Below are 16868 nucleotides of genomic sequence, written 5' to 3'. Positions count from 1 at the left end.
GAAATATTGCCCTTTTTAAAATTTTGATTCATTTTTGTCCTGTACCCCCTTGAAGAAACGCTGCTTAGCAAAGTAGCCAATAATGGGGTACAACGTACTCACAATTCACAAATCTGTGTAAGTCACCGGTTCCCGGTTGGCCCCCATCTAGAACCGCCCATGCCTCGACCTGGAGATGGCACTTTGACAATAGTAATGCATCATTCTGAGCTTATAAATGAAATGAGTGCCAACTCTACTTCTATAAAAGAAGTTTATTGTGCAATAGCATTACAGGTCCATTGGAAACATGTCATTGTAGGAAATCGACATGGAGGAAAGGAAACGGTGCAAGGACTCCATGCACAGTGGAAACAGATGGAGACTCAGTGAAAAGGTTGGATGCTGATTTGACTGACTGGTTGATCTCCTGCTTCAGAAATGAAGTCATTCAGGAAATAAACCAACAAAAATAAAGGTTTTTCATTCAAGTAAACACATTTCCTTCAAGTTCAAAAGGTTTGGCCCAAAGCAAAATGTACAGACAATTAAGAAAAAAACAACTGATATGTAAAAACATGAATGTAATGTAAAATAATTGTACAATTACCAATAATAAAAAAGGCAGTGATGTTTAGTGCATGAATGTGTCTTTACATTTTAAACTCAAGCTAATTTTAAAATCTCTTCTTCATTGTGGTAAAACATCACATTATTTTTTTTTCTTCTCATGTCTAAAAAAGTAAATGACTTTACAAATCTGTGCTGTACTAAAAAATATATTCCAAAAAAAGCTCCGATATTTTCCCGACATGTAAAAAAATATCCCAGAGTAATGTTCGATCATACGTATAAAAACATGGTGAGTGTGTTCGATGTACAGGTGAGATCATGGCAAGGCGATTCTTCAGAAGACAATCAGTGCCGTTTGTCGAGCCGAGACACCGAGCTGTGGCAGAGGTCAGAGGTCGCTAGGTGTGGGCAGAAGAACGGAGGACATGGAATCGCTTCAGAGTCATCCGGATGGAGCCCAGCTCGCGGTTCAGTCTCTCCAGACGATTCTCTAAGGCCACCTGATGGAAGGAAACAGCAAAATGCTTGAAGTAACAACTTCAACCCATAAAGGAAAACGGTAAACATTGTCCTCTCCAGGTTTCAACAACTCGAATTTAAGACTTTTTAAGACAACCACAAATTTAAAATTAAGACCTGTATCTCCGCAGAAATGGATAAACTTTGTCCAGACAACTGGTGAAAAATTTGCACTTACCCATTATAGATGCAAAAAAAGCTAGACAGCTAGTAAAGTGCTCTGAGTGGCAATAGTGATGTAATGAAGATGTCTGAGGTCTACTCAAAATTTTGCCTGACAGAAAAGTTCCACAACAAAAACAAAAAACTGCATTGAATATGCGAGATTAAATATTCCTGTCAATACAAAATTTAAAACTTCTAAGTAACGTACTTAAGGCCAACTTAGTTTTTAAAAATGAATTTAAGACGTTTGAAGGCATTAATTTTGACACATGAACTTTTTAAGCAGACATGGACACCAACATATACATTTTCAGAATAAATAGATTAGATTAGTTTTAACATATTTTAAGAGTGGCAATGTATTTTATTATTGTGACCAAGATTTTATGATACATTTAATATTGTGTATAATGCTGCATAATACTGATGATTAAATTGTTCTTATGGGATTCTCAGTCTTATCCATATGCTTAAGCAAGAAAATAATTAAGTGAAATATTTCACTTATTTTTTCAATACGCTAATAGTTTCTAATGTTATTTTTAATATAATAAAATAGGAAATTAACTTTGTTTTAGGAGTAATCAGTTTATAATTGTTTTCTGGTATCTCACCTCATCTAATCGGGTCTGCAGGCTCACTCTGCCACCTGCTCCAGGCATCCTGCTCAAAGCTGCCTCAATCTGCAAACACACACACACACACACACACACACACACACACACACACACACACACACACACACAGATAAAGCAGTGAACACACTGAAACTCATTAGATCAGAATAAAGGCAGGAGGAGGGATTGAAATGAGCGACTCTATAAACCTCTTATGTAACCGGCTGAACACGTGGTTAGAGCTGCACCTTTAAATTTATCCTTCTGACATTACAAAATAAAGAAACTATGATGCATCAGACTCTCCAACACACCTGCAGTTTCTCCTGCGTCAGTTCATCAAACAGTCTTTCGGCCTCAGTCAGTGACTGTGTTCTGTCCAGGGCCAGCAGAGCCGGGTCCTCTGAGGGGTTCGGCTGCTCGGGGCCGCCGCCGTCTCTCTGCTGCTCCCAGCCCAGCTGGGCGCTTCTGTCCAGTGGCTCCATGCGGCTGCAGGGCTCTGGCTCCTGGCGCTCTGGGAAAAAAAAAGAAATCAAAAACAACAGAAGAAGAATCTACATTTATAATCAAACACAAATATTAGGTTTTCAGAAAGGGCGGCGTTCCAAATGATTAAAGGTTTCGTTTCTCAAACAAGGCTAAAATAAATAAACATGTCCAGAATACAATAGTAGAAAACAAAATAAAGCTCTAAGCTAGCGTGTCCCGCCCACCAGGGTTTCTAGGATTTTGTGCGTTACCTTTCTCTTCTGCTGATGTGAAGTGGAGTCTCTTCCTGGGACTGCTGCTGTGGAACGAATGCCGTCTCCTGTCAGCGTGTCCATCGCTGTGTGGACAAAACGAGACGGTTTCAGTGAGCGTGTCTAAAAGCCAGCTTTACAGAGCTTACAGGAACAGAATGCAAACAGTATTTACAGCCATTTCATGATAACTTATTTGTGGACTAACCAGACAAATTGTTAAAAAGGGCAGCAACTTAACGCCTTCTGGTCAAATGCAACATCACAGGCTTTATGTAATGAAACCAACTGTTTTTGGGTTGGAATGCAGAAATGATAAAACAGCATCTTTTGCCAACTTGTTCATTTTAAATGAAGTTCCTCAAAACACTAAAATCAAACTGCAGCTGTCTTCATTTTGTATCATATCATGACGTTGCAGTCTTTCTGTCGTCCTCTGTCGCCTGCATGATGTTTCATTTCTCACCTTTGGAGCAGGTGCTCCTCTCTCGGCATCAAGTGGCCAAAAGCAGTGGAGTAGTTCTCAGTGGGGCAACGTTTAGGGCTGGACATGGCAGACAGGGGTGTGAGTAAYGTCTCTCTCTTGGCTAAAGAGAAGAAGAAGAAAGGAAGGTGGAGATGTCATGACTGCCATACAAACATGCAGATTTGGATAAATGTCACATCTTGTAGTAAGATGAGGTTTCTACAAGTTTCACCAACTCAAATTAAAGACATAATGACCATTATGAATAAAATTTAAGACCTGAATCACGACAAATGTACAACAGAAAATTGCATATCCTGCCAATAAATTTGTTCATATCAACGGTAGCTGCAGCAAAGCTAGCTAACAACAAACAGTATATTAGTTGCTTGTTTTTATTAAGTCTATATATAAGTGTTTATAGCAATCAGTAAAACATTGGCATAATACAAACAAAAATAAAAAACATCCTAGGTTGAATTTTATACATAAAAAGAGCTGAGAAAATATAAAGAGGTTACAAGATATTACTGTAATAAATGTAAATTTTTTGGATTATTGGATAAAGCAGTGAGATGATATTACCAATTCAAGTCTTTCATGCTCTGTTAGTATTGAACTTTGTGATATTAGCAGCTAGCTAACAGTAGCTTTAACGGCCTCGAGTCAAAGAACGCCGTGAAGACGCCTGCGTGCGACTAAAATCAAAGACCACCACAAAATTTAAGACCTGTGATTATCACACTTAAGGCCAAAATACACTTTAAAATGTGAATTCAAGACATTTTAAGGCCTTGGCAAATAAATGCAAGATGAATGAGTCCCTGTAAGAACTTACTTGGAGTAGCAGTAGGGATGTTTCTGTGAGCAGCAGGTGGCAGTGAGGAGGACCTGTGGCCCTCGGGGGACAGACTCCTCTGAGCCCTCAGCACGGCTGCAGTCCAGTCCACTGCGCCGTGACTTCTCGGGCCCCCGCCGTCGGCCCCTGTAGCTGCCGCTCCTCCTGGTTTCGCGGCCTTCGTCTCGTCCAGAACCAGGTCGGGTCGCTTCCGGACTGGATCTTTGTGTTTCCGCTCCACAAACCCAACGGTGGCCCTCTGATGGCCAACCCCTGCAGACACACAAATAAATTAAATTATACAGACTGAGCAGGTAGCAGCTGTGTTTCCTGCACCAAGTGAAATAAAAATTCTGCAGAAATACTGTTGGAAATATTTGGTGCATTTCAGGATGAAAAATGAACCAAGTGTCTCCAAGACAGTTTTACTTTTATTTCTATGTAGAAAAATACAAGAAGTTACATTGTTTACAGTGACTTTAAAAACTATTCATACACTGTAAAACGTTCCATTTTTTAACTACAATGTATTTTAATTAGACGTTATCTGACAGGCCACCAAAAAAGTGGCTCAATATTTTTTTCTTTTTTAACCAGTGAAAATCTGAAGTGTGTTTTGTTCTCTTTTGGGATCTCCGCAATTATTGTGAATTTATAGACGTTTGCTTTTGCAAAACAGCTGAAGTTCAGTCAGATGGGATGCAGAGCATGCATAAATGTCAGTTTTCAAGTTTTCCCATTGATTCTCAATTGGATTTAGGTCACGACTTTGACTAGGCCGAGAGTCTGCGACCTGCAGCTCCAGAGCTACGGTCGGCTCTTAATAACTTTGGACAAGATTGATAAAGAATGGAGCAACGTTTGAACATTTAAAGATAATAAACAAATGCTAGTTTGAATAGTTTTTTATGTCTGTAGTTTAAGGAATATTGATCAGAAGTACTTTCTTTTTTTGTTTTTAAGTTGTAAATTGATTGTTTTGAGACATGTTCTGTGATATTTCAACATTAAATTGAAAGAAAAAAATTTATTCTCTTCCATGTAAATTTATTTCAAAACCTAGAAACAAAAAAACAAAAAATTTTTCTTTCATCTAAAACTCAAAACAAATTTTCTAGAGTAGATGTAAAAAAAGAAAAGAAAACAAAACCCAGCTATTTGATATTAGTAAGTAGTTCAAAACCGATGACAACATTCCTGTTGTAGATATTTTTTCTCTTTCTTGAAGGTGACGTAATATTTGTGTTTCTAAATGAGTTTTATTCCACTGGGCTGAGGGAGAAAATGGCTCTTTGGACTGAAAAGGTGGCAGGCCCCTGAGGGTCCCTGTGCAGCTGTGTGAGTGTGGGGCTCACAGGGGGCCCGGGTCTCCGTGGCTCTTGTCTCCTCCAGCTCGATCAGGGCCCTCATCATGGGCGTCAGGGGGCTGGAGCCGTCTCTCCACCCGGCGCTCTGCTCCTGCTGTCTGCTCTGAGGCAGAGTCTGCTCGCACTCAGGCGGAGACGCACACCTGCACACCAGAAAGCAAAACGTTCACACTCACGCTCAGGTCCGGCTTTAACGCCGTGCTCCCGACTCTAAACACACACCTCCAGCTGCTGCCAGAGGAAGAGGCGTCCGCAGACAACTGGTCATTTATCGGGTAAGGAGATCGCTTGTGAGGGTTTGATTGACTGGTTTGAGTTAGCTGGGAGTTTCTGCCGCCATTCAGTTGGTCAGACCTCCTCCAGGTGACGTCCGGCTCTACTTTACCTTTGCTGGGCGACAGCAGCAAGTCGGGATGGTGGAAGAGACTGCAGACATATTCAGGACAGTCATTCACTCTGGTTAGTAAGTACGTAAGTGTTACAAACTTTTCTCCTCTCAGACACTGAAACGCTGCGGCTTTAACTGTGAACAACATTTGAAGAGCTCACCCTGCCCCTGAAGGCTGGGCGTTACTGTGGGGGGGGTAGCGGACCCGGGCCTGGTTCTCGTGCTCCAGCTGCATCACCTGGGACTCCAGTTTTGAGATGACTCTGGGAGAGATTTACAGAGATGGATGTGGTCATGAATACAGCAGGAAACACCCTCAGGTAATCTGGGTTTATGTGTGGGGAATGACGCGAGTAGAAAAGTATTTGGTAAAAAGAATACTCCAGTACTGATTAAATGGTTAAAATAAAATAAAAAAAATCAATCAAATTAAGTCATCAGATGGACCAAAACATAATGTGATGTGGAAACTTTGGTGTTTTAAGGACCAAAATGAAATTAATTCATATTAATAACATAATCACAAAATAACAAAAGCTGCATTCCCATTTACCACATAATTGCATAAATTGGATTTACAAAAATAATTTTGCTTAGTGGACACAAGCCTATTTAGAAATAAAACTAACTTTTTTCGATAAAGTTTTTGCGCTACGTTGAGGTGGATTTTAGATTTTATCAAAATGAGGGTAATTTGCAAAACTGCAATGCAAACTATTTTCATGTCATACAAGTCATGTGATCAACAACCGCATGTTACTACTGGAGGAAACGACAAAGACGACAATAGGAAGTGGTAGTAAAATTAATTTTGAATGAATTATGTGAACAAACTTACCGATTTTGATTACCTCTCTTATTTAATGGAAACACTGCAGTGGAAAATTGTTTTTTTATAACATGAGTGGAAATGGACAAAGGTTTGCAAACATTTGTAATGAAAATGCGGCTGAAATCAGGCAAAAGAGACACTTTTCCAAATCAGTTTCTTTAAATACAAAATATATGAAACCTTAATGAAAACTACAGATGTGTGCCTGGTGACTATTTTGGTTGAAACATTATTGTTCTTCATTCAGTGAAGTTACTCAAAGGGAACAGAGTATACAGAAATGTTACTTGAGTAAGAGTAGCGAAACGTCATAATAAAATTACTCAAGTAAAAGTAAAAAGTACAAGGAAAAACACTACTAAAACTACATTTTTTCCAAAAAGTTCAAATGTAGCTAGTTACTACCTAACTCTGCATACATCTTAATTTTGTATAAGTCAAAATTAATTGGATTATATATATTTTTAAAAGTTACAAAATCTAACCAGTATGTTACCTCTTCAGCTCAGATATCTGATCGTTTGCATCAACTAGCTTGCTCTCTGCTGACACCAGGTTGTTCTGTAGGAACAAAAACAGAAGTAACACATGAAGTTAGCTAAATGTGACTTTACCTTTGTGGAACTTAATGTCATGTTAAAGGATGAGGTTTGTAATGAGATATACAAGACAGATTACATTAAATCTGCCTGGCTGCATCACTATCACATGACCAAACAATACCACATAAAACCCAAACAAACAGCACCATTATGGAAATAAACATCAACTATTATTATTAGTCCTGTCTCACTTATGGGATTGATGCCAATATTTAAAAAAAAAAAACCAAACAAATATTGGCTGATACTGAGGTTGTGAAGGTGTGACATAATGTTGCAATACCTGAGGAAATGACTTTACCTTTGCTGCTTCGTGTTCCTTCATCAGAGAGTTGTATTCCTTCAGTAGCTGAGGGGAAAAAAGTGAAGTGCTGTAAATTATGGCTGCCAGTTAACAGTTGTACAAAAAAACTATTAAATTCTTCCAGTGGTGTAAAAACTTTATTTTTTTCTGACTTTATCAAACATTTCTTATTCAGGGTATCACTGAACTTCACATAGTAACTGTATTTAATCATATCTTCACATTTATTGATATTTATTGATGCTCCCTCTGAGCAAACAGTGGACAAAAAAAAACTAGTAAAATTAACAATTACCTCAAACATGGTGGTTATGTTTTTGGAAACAAATTCATATATTTAAATGAAATATCAGAATTCTTATCAAAATAAAAAGAAAATGATCACAATAATAAAATACAATAAACGCCCACCTTTAATATTTACTCAATAATTTAAAAGAAAAAAAAGGTTTTTGATTTGAAAATGTTTATTTTGTTACTATATATCATTTACAATTAAATGTGATTCATTTCTATTAACCCTGCAGTTGACTCAATCAGAAGTTTGCTACTGTTGTTTGCATGATATCTGATCTTTATGGACTCTGTCAGACTCACATCCTGCAGCATCTTGTACTCCCTCTCCCTCCTGGCCTCCTTGTCATCTGCCTCCCTACAGGTTTTCTGCGCCGCCTCCTCCAGCTGACGCACGCGGCTCTTTAAGCGCGCTGCCTGGCCGTCTTTCTCTTTGGCTGAGCGTTTGCTTTCCTCCAGCCGCTGCTGCAGGGAGTTCACGGTGGCTCCGGCCACGGCGTAGCGCTCCGGCCATTCAGCCTGCAAAAACAATTCACTCATATTCAAAAGCTGCCCAAAGACAATGCCTGAACATCGGCGTAGCTTCCTCTGTTCGGCCTGCTAGCTTCTTGCTATTTCTGCTTTGCTTGTTTAGGAAATTATGATAAGTTCCCTCAAGGTAAGGAGCTGCAAATGTTGTATGAAAATGTTTTTGCAGATACCAGGTGTTTCTCCAGCAACATGTTTGTTGCCTCCAGTTCCTGGATGCGACCTGTTGTCTCAGCCAGAGCTTTTTCTAGATGTCTGCACCTGCAGATAAACAAAAGGATGAATAAAATGAATCTAAACTGTAAACATTTATCATTAACATTGCTAATCCCTTTTTACATGTTCTCAAATGCATCTAAAAAAAAATTCTACTTTTGGCTTTTGCTCGTTTTTCTGGCTATTTTATGTTTCTGCTGACTTTATCTGGTTTGCAACAAGGCTAAAAACATGGCCGTGTGAAAGACTGCAAACCTCTCTGTAAGGGCCTGATTGCTCTTCTCTAGATCCTGAGGCAGATCTCGGAGTTGGAGTTTGTCTCGTAGGATCTGGATCTCAGACTCGTAGTAGGCTTTCAGATCAGCGATGTGTCGCGAGTGTTTCTCTCTGAGGTTCTGCCGCAGTCTGGGGGAAAAAAGGGAAGGAAAAAAGGAAACTTAAAGACACTTTCATGTTATAACAAGGCGCAAAACTTATTAAAGCAAGAATTTTGTACCCAGTTATACCAGAAACCTTCATGTTATAACAAGACAAGTTTTATGTCTTGCAATTACAACAAATATAAGTTTTACATCTCACTTTAACGAGAAACTTTTTCTTTATGTTAAGATTTTAAAAAACGCTCTTCTGACCGTTTACAAACTTAAAAAGGCAAAAGAAGGGATCACTGTGACCTTTTTTATTTAAATGAGAACACATTTCATTTAAATAAAGGCTGATAAAACAAAACTTGTTAAAATGAGAAAACCTTCTCGTTTCAATGAATTTTGTATCTCGTTACATCCAGAAACTCTCATGCTACAGCGACAAAACTTCTGAAACCAAGAAACTTTGCTTTAACGAGAAACTGTCAGAGAGACAAGATTAAAAAAACACACACCTCTTGACATATTTAGGCTATAAAGAGACAGAAAACTCATCATGACAATGTTTTCTCGCTTTTGTGTCTCATACCCAGAAACGTTTACGTTATGAAATATAAAACTCGTAAAAATGAGAAACTTTGTCGTTATAGCAAGACATATTTCTCACTATGATGAGAAATTTTTTCTATAGCAAAAATATAAAAATACACCCATGACAGTTTACAATCATAAAAAGGCATTCCCCTGATGTGTCTTATTTAAAACTGGGAACATATTTTGATTATAACGAGATATAAAACTTGTACAAACAAGAAATATTCTCGTTTTATCGCTATAACGACAAACATTTTTTCTATAGCAAGTTACAAATACACGCTCCTCTGATTGTTTACACTCAGTGCAAGTTTACAAACTTGGTGACTGCTGAAATCAGGCAGTGAATATTTTCTACAAGGCGTCTGTAACATCAGACTCACAGAGACAGGACCACGGGGTCCTCCAGGGACGAAGCTCTGTCCATGTGCGGACTGACTGATGGCGGTTGCCCGGCTCCAGGGGCGGCGCCGGGCTTCAGGGTGCTGGTGTGGGTGCGGCTCCCCTCTTCCTCGCTGGCTAACAGCGCACTCGCCCTGCGCTGCTGGATGCTTTCTCTGACCGCCAGTGACGGATTCCCTTGGGAACTTTGCGTCTTAGCAGGAGACTGCCCAGCAGCTGAAGCGCTGGACACGTCAGAGATGCAGTCGGTGTCTCCAGGATGGGGGCTGCCCTCCACCATGCTGTCGGGGGTCATGGAGGTCCCCAGTCTGGGGTAGGGGTGGGGCGGAGGGGCAAACAACGGGCTGCTGAAGTGAGAAGGTGAAGTGAAGCCAGATGTTCGATCTGACTGCTGCGTGCCGGCCGCCGGATCCAACGTCAGCATCTTAGCAACGGAGATATGAGGTTAGCAACGGAGCAAGTCAGAGAGTTTTCTACAAAAGTCAAATGTTTAGAAGAGGCAAGAACAGATTTGGGTCTCTGAATGAAAAGACAAACCTGTGGTGACAGAGGGCTGGATGCGACAGAACCTTCCCAGTCGGTTTGTTTACAGTCTTTTTGTTTGTTCTGGTAGATTTCTCTGAGGGACAGCCGCGGCTCCTGGGATGGAGTTTGCTGGAGACACACAACAATCCTCAGCATCCTCGACTTTTTCACAAAAACATCGTCATTGCGACGTTTTTACATCCGTTAAGGATGTAAATATAAACTGAGTAAAAACATATGAAAAGTTTTGAAGTGCTACAAAGTACACTAATCATCTTTATTTCACTTGTTTAGCTACAAAACCAGATATAGTTATGATTAACAAAGTATTTTTGAATTTGAATTGAATCATTGTCTTCTGTTAGCAATTGCTACACGAAAATTTGCAAGAAAAAAAAACTTGGAAATTTCCAAGTATCAAAAGTCAATCTTTTTTTTTTTTTTACTTTTGAAACTCAGAGATTATCAAGTTTTTTCCAGAAAATTTTCTCAGATTAATCTCAAAATTTCGGTTTTCTTCTATAAAATTTTCAACTTTTCAAACTGAAATTTTCTTGGGTTTTTTAAATTGAATTTCTGAGATTAATCTCAAAATGTATATATATTTTTTTCTAAAATCTTTTTTTTTGCCTCTTCCCTAGTTTTCCTATGTACAACGGCCCTGATAGCTGTGGTACATAGAACTGATGTAGAGATCTGAATCTTCTTTATCTGAAAGTGTGTTTTGGCGCCACCTTCTGACTGGTACCATTATTGTCTCCGTCAGCACATGCAGTCAACATCTGAGCGTCATGCGGCTCTTTGACAGGGCAGAAACAGACGTCGATGTAGGACAGCAGGGCGGACTGGGAGGTTAGAATTTGGCCGTATGTGACTCAGCTGGTGACTCACAAGACTCATGGAAGCCTCTTGCAGAAGGAGATACGCTCCGCTGTCAAAGCTGTCCGGAAGGGGCCGATACAGATCGCACTCGTTCAGACGCCAGTAAGTCAGACCTGAGACAGACACAATGAAAAGTCTGTAGAGCGCTTTTTGACATTATTCATCCATTCATTTGCATGTTTATTGGCGTAGTGTAGGCCACTACGCCAATATAAACATGTCAGTGTAGTGGCCTGACACTACACTAGTTGAAGTTCCAATAACTGGAACTTCAACCAGTTCCGGTTATTAGTGTGTCGCCAAATTACACAGTTCAATCCTGCAAAAATTCACGCAAAAATCAGACCTCCACATTACTTTGCAGTAATGTGAGTTCAAGGTTTTCTGCAAGAACGGTTAAAAAGTGTGAGCTTAAGTGATAACTCCAACCTGCAGGTGGCAGTGTTTTCTTTTACGACACTGTTGCGTCTTACTTGGTGTCAAGTTATAGTCCGCAATCGATACAGCAAGCAACAAAAAGTCACATTTAACGTCACACATATGTGAAAATATTGCAAAATTCCTTGCAAATATTTTTTTAAATATCAGAAAAAAATGTGACAAATTCTGGACAGACTGAACAATGTGAAAAGATTTTCAATATTATTTTATTTTTAAGAAATACTAATCAAATGCAGATTATTATTCATGGAGTCTGCAGGAGACGCAGAACGATCCTCAGCTTTTAATTCAACTAGTGACAAATTAGCTAAATTAATTTGTCATTAGTTGACAAATTAATTAGTTGACTGGCCAGAATAAATTATGGCATAACCGGCCCTTTAAGATGATTTATAACCTCTATTTGGCCCAAAATGAGGATGAGTTTGACCTCCTGGTGGGGGCCAGTCTAAAGTACTGAGCCGTACTATAAACCGTAAATACACTGAGCATCACTGTTGATCTGAAAATATATCCATGAGTCACACTGCTACTGCTGCTCTCTACTGACCTATAATATGATCATTAATGAGATTTTATTCAGTGTCAAAGGAACATGAGACTGCTTTTAGAATCAAATCAAAACTATCATTATCAGACAGTGTGAAATATTATTATGGTCGCCTCAGGAGTGTATCAATAACTACAGAAGATGAAAACTAAAGTGCATGGTTTCCTTTGGCCTTGTCTTTTCTTCTTTTTTTTAATCAAAGTCTGTGAATTACCTGAAGCCTCTGACATCAGGCTGTCACTGCGCCGCAGCGGGAAAGAGCTGGATGACAGCCCGGCCGATCGATGCTGCAACACAACAGAGATAAGTGGATGGGACTCAGGAGCAAGAAAAAAAAAATGGCTAGAGCAACCAAAGCGGACAAAACTACTACAAATGTTAGTCCTAGAAGGTGAACTGTTAAAATACCTGGTCATGAGAATCTGGTTTCTCCAGCAGACTCTGCTTGCTGTGAGGTAACTCCTGGTAGTCTGGGGTTTGTGCTGTGCCGATTCCTGCCTTAGTCTTCCTGGCTCTGAGTTTCTGCCTCTGGGCCCAGGAGGTCAGCTGCTGGCTGCTGCCAAAACGACGGAGAATACACTTTATTTTTAACTAAAAACATGCTACTTCATTCTCCATTTCCCCAATCTAACAAATAAAAGATGAATTCCATAAAATGATGCAGGTACAGCAGCAACACGTTGATATAATAGTTTCTGGCACATTCTGTGATAAACCTAATTTCAACCAGTTCCAGTTATTAGCATGAAGAAACCTGCCCACATGGAGCTCATGCATCCTGTGGTCATTTACTGGCCTCCACAGTTGGAAGCTGCAGCTCATAGGCGGAGCTTTGTCCTTGGAGGCAGGCCTAGGCCCCCCTCAACCGTTTTGCACAGCTGAACGGTTACCACGAGACATTAAAGGATTCAAACATGCATTAAAGAATCAAATCAAAACTCCAGGAGTGTTTAACACTGATGTAAAGTGCTAAAACATAAACTTTCCATGACGCTGCCCTTTTAACAGGTTCAAGTTTGGACAAACCTGGATGTTTTCTGCTGGTACACAGATGGAATAGGTTCATTGACGGCATTGGGCCGCTCACTGGAGAAGTCCTGCTGGTACTCTGCCAGAGTCGTCTGCATGTCTTCCTGGAGGATGCTGGTCCACCTGTGCTTCCGCCCTGCGTTGCCGTCCTCCCCATCTTCATCAAGAGTCACCCCAGGTTCGAAGCCAGTCTCCCACAGTGTTCCGTAGCCGCTGCTGAGTACCGTGGTGGTCCGCTCCTCCCCCTGGTTGGTGGTCTCCAGCCCAGGAGGCGGAGGAGACGGGGTGCTGAAGGGTGTGAGGACGGGGGCTCCCAGGCTCTCGTTGTCACTTGGCACGTTTTTTAGAAGCGGCCGTTCACTGGAGATGATGGAGAAGATGCAGTCTTTAGCGTCCGGGGATGTTTTGGTGATGGAGGGGAACTCCGGCTGACCGCTGCTAGTCTGGCGGTTCTGGAGCTGAACCAGGGCCTTAATCTCATCCTGAATCAACTAAACAAAATAAAAAATAAGAAAAACAAGACATTTAAATAGGAGACGAAAAAATCCCATCACATGAAAGCATACGTTAGCATACGTTTGGTTACCTGTATTTGGCACTGATATTGTTCTTGCTGAGCAAGTATTTGCTCTTGGTATTGTTTTTCAACCAGCTGAAACAAATGCAACCATCGGCCCTGATGAAGACAAAAACCATTTGACAATCAGTTTGCAACCTGAACTTTTAAACTGTTAATCTTGTTTAGTGTTAATATTTCCTAACTTCACAGGTGATCAGCTTCTAAAGTTTTCCCTTGTAATATTTTAAGCTGCCACTTCATCCAAATGCTCTAAAAAGACCAAAATGTCTGGCAAACATCGTTAGAAGCCAAATTGTAAGGAGCAACTATTGCAATGGAACGATAAACCAGTTAGAATTCAATTATTTAGAGGAAGCAGAAAAATCTGATACGGGTTTGTTTTCTATGACGGTCTGTTGAAAAAAGGAGGAGTACGTTTCTGCTGAAAAACTCAAACATTTGGTGATTAGATCTCAGAAATTGTCTTGAAAAGCAAGACAATTTCTGAGGTTAATCTCAAAACTAAATTTGAGATTAACCTCAGAAATGCTCAAGAAAAAAAAAACATGGAAATTTCTGCGTTTCAAAAGTCAAACATTTTTCAAGTTTTGAAACAAAGTTTTTTCAAGAACATTTCTGATATTAATCTCAATACTTTTTTTTTCTTACAAATTGAAAATTTCTGCATTTTTTTCTGATGAATTTTCAACTTTTGGTTGATTTCCTTGATTTTTCTAAAACAAATTCTGAGATTAATCTCAAATTCTTTTGTGTTTTGGTGGAAATTTACACCTCATTTTTATTCCCCATCTACAACGACCCTCAGACACTATCGTAGTTTTCACACATTAACACTGAGGAAGTCATTTGGATTTAAAATCTCCAAAGTTGCTATTCACATTACTAAGATCTCTCAGCACCGTAAGATGTCTCCGTTTCTGAAAGCAGGTGTTGGGACTCTTTGTTTTGTGTTCATATTTTAATGTAATGCATTTGAATTCCTCTGCAATATTAACCAACCCTGGATCTTCATGACATGTTATTAGAAGGCTGGGCAAAATAACTTAATTTATTTTTGCAAACATCCTTTTTCTGTAAATATTAATTAAAACGGATATCAGTGGCAAAATCATAGAGCAAAAAAGGGACTTGTGAATGAACTCCATTAGCAGCTCGTTCCCCCAGACACCGAGTTTAAAGGGATAGTGACCTGCTAAGAACAAACACTTCAGGTTGAACTGAACTGCGTCAGTGTTTCCCCTGCGCGTCACTTCCTGTGTATGAAAACATCAGCTGCAGTGTGGTGCTGTGCCAGTACTATGGGCTCTCTGCAGATGTGTGTGTGTGTGTGTGTGTGTGTGTGTGTGTGTGTGTGTGTGTGTGTGTGTGTGTGTGTGTGTGTGTGTGTGTGTGTCTCCAGAACTGACAGGTGCGATCCACAGAAAAAACTTAAAGTGACAGCTCAGAGACGAGGCTGTCGGCTGCAGAAGAACAACTGCTAAAGCAGCAGATCCTGGCTTCACTTCAGACAGCACCAGCATGTGCTTAGGACCTCATTTACATACTGTCTGTGTAGTTTTATCTTTCAGGCTGCGTGATTAACTCCCACCTCACAGTCCTTCCAAATCTCAGGATCTGTTTCTCCGCTGCTCTGAATCTCCTGCACCAAGGCCCTCAGGGTCTCCAGGGAGCTCGGGTTGATGAACGGCAGGGTCTTCCCATGCTCAAATGCTTCGTCTGTGTTCAGACACAGGTTCCTGCGACAACATTGCACTGAAATTACTTATAAGATACGGGCAAACAATGTAAAAAAGAGACTAAGGCTTTTCTGGTCCGATTTTTTGGCAAAGATTTACCGTATTTTCCGCACTATAAGGCGGACTGGATTATAAAGCGCATAGAATAGACGCTACAGTAGAGGCTGGAGTTGTTGTTTTTTTCTGGAAAATTTCTGATATTAATTTCAAATTTCCAAAGTTTTTCTTGAAAATTTTAAACTTTTCAAACTCAAGAGTTTCCTTGTTCTTTCTAGAAATTTTCTGAGATTAATCTCTAAATTTCAAACTTTCTTGGCAGAAAAATACACCAAAAAAACTCTGTGTGACTACACATAGGTATAAATATATACTAGTATTACTGGTGCAGGTAAAAAATAAAAATAAAAAATCTAGAATGAATATACAAATAATAACGTATTGCTAAATGTACATAAGAGGGACCAATAAAAACAATATTTAACTGTTTATGACAGTAATAATATTGAACCTAGCTTTTTCAGACAGTCTGTGAGGATTACTGGTGTTGAGCAATCTGACGGTCAATGGGGGGTCACTAACATTATACGTTTCCTTTCATCTCACAATTATATGCCATTTTGTGCTTATCCTTCACATAAAGCACCAAAAAAAATAAATAAATCAAACGCCTATGGTTGCATTGTGGCAATATGAGAAAAAGTTTTCCAAGGCACTTTAGGTGATTTTTTGTTGAATTTGTTTTGGTTTTTTTTTAAACAGCTGCAGTTTCACAACTGCAAAACTTGCTTCACAGCTCACGCTACAGTTTACAACACGACTTTCACTTCCTTCATTACAAATTAATGCAGCTCATGACGTTTTCCGACAACATTAATATGAAACAGGAAATAAATAGTAGAGATGTGCCAATCAGGTTTTTCCCTGCCGATTCCGATTCCCCATGAGGGCCGTTCACGGCCGATAACGATCACCATTATTTTTTTAATCATAAGCTCTACCGGTTACATTATGTGGAAAAAGGAACCATGAATTCACCTTAATTTAGACAAAAACTTGTTTTTAATAACTTTTTCCAGGAAAAAACGAAACAAAACAGGCCTTATGCAAATTGTACTGCTTTCGGTAATACTATCTTTAACAGACTGAAAACATATGAAGGCTCTGAAGAGGCTAAATAATGCAAAGAATCAAAAATAAAACCTCTCAACATTGCCAAAAAATTCAAGTGTAAAACTTAACATTCAAAGGCAAATACAGGATTCATTACAATAAACAGTCCTGAGTTACTGAATGAAAATTTCCTGATAGCATGGCGGTTAGCTGATTACTGCTAGTT

At 39.6% G+C, this 16868-nt stretch overlaps 1 protein-coding gene across 2 annotated transcripts in view; it reads right to left on the bottom strand.

The window, feature by feature from the left end:
• Positions 1-234: 234 nt before the first annotated feature.
• The window catches only part of mphosph9 (M-phase phosphoprotein 9), an 18968-nt gene continuing 2334 nt past the window's right edge, over positions 235-16868 (bottom strand). The window contains exons 3-24 of one of the 2 annotated variants that reach the window (XM_008423353.2): positions 15385-15532; positions 13803-13892; positions 13214-13707; positions 12596-12743; positions 12402-12474; positions 11206-11309; positions 10327-10443; positions 9771-10213; positions 8684-8833; positions 8386-8473; positions 7988-8203; positions 7388-7435; positions 6981-7045; positions 5814-5915; positions 5487-5690; positions 5253-5407; positions 3898-4170; positions 3060-3180; positions 2594-2679; positions 2168-2367; positions 1851-1919; positions 235-1052 (exon numbers count right to left, since the gene is read on the bottom strand). In XM_008423353.2, coding sequence (XP_008421575.1) covers positions 951-1052; positions 1851-1919; positions 2168-2367; positions 2594-2679; positions 3060-3180; positions 3898-4170; positions 5253-5407; positions 5487-5690; positions 5814-5915; positions 6981-7045; positions 7388-7435; positions 7988-8203; positions 8386-8473; positions 8684-8833; positions 9771-10213; positions 10327-10443; positions 11206-11309; positions 12402-12474; positions 12596-12743; positions 13214-13707; positions 13803-13892; positions 15385-15532 — 3496 coding nt within the window. In that variant the 3' untranslated portion in view covers positions 235-950. The remainder of the gene's footprint in view (positions 1053-1850; positions 1920-2167; positions 2368-2593; positions 2680-3059; positions 3181-3897; positions 4171-5252; positions 5408-5486; positions 5691-5813; positions 5916-6980; positions 7046-7387; positions 7436-7987; positions 8204-8385; positions 8474-8683; positions 8834-9770; positions 10214-10326; positions 10444-11205; positions 11310-12401; positions 12475-12595; positions 12744-13213; positions 13708-13802; positions 13893-15384; positions 15533-16868) is intronic. The other variant, XM_017308024.1, reaches the window with a different exon arrangement.

The sequence above is a fragment of the Poecilia reticulata genome, linkage group LG12, assembly GCF_000633615.1.
Source record: "Poecilia reticulata strain Guanapo linkage group LG12, Guppy_female_1.0+MT, whole genome shotgun sequence".
NCBI classification, from domain to species: domain Eukaryota; kingdom Metazoa; phylum Chordata; class Actinopteri; order Cyprinodontiformes; family Poeciliidae; genus Poecilia; species Poecilia reticulata.
Note: the sequence above shows the minus strand (reverse complement) of the source record. Positions and strands in the feature narration are given on the sequence as shown.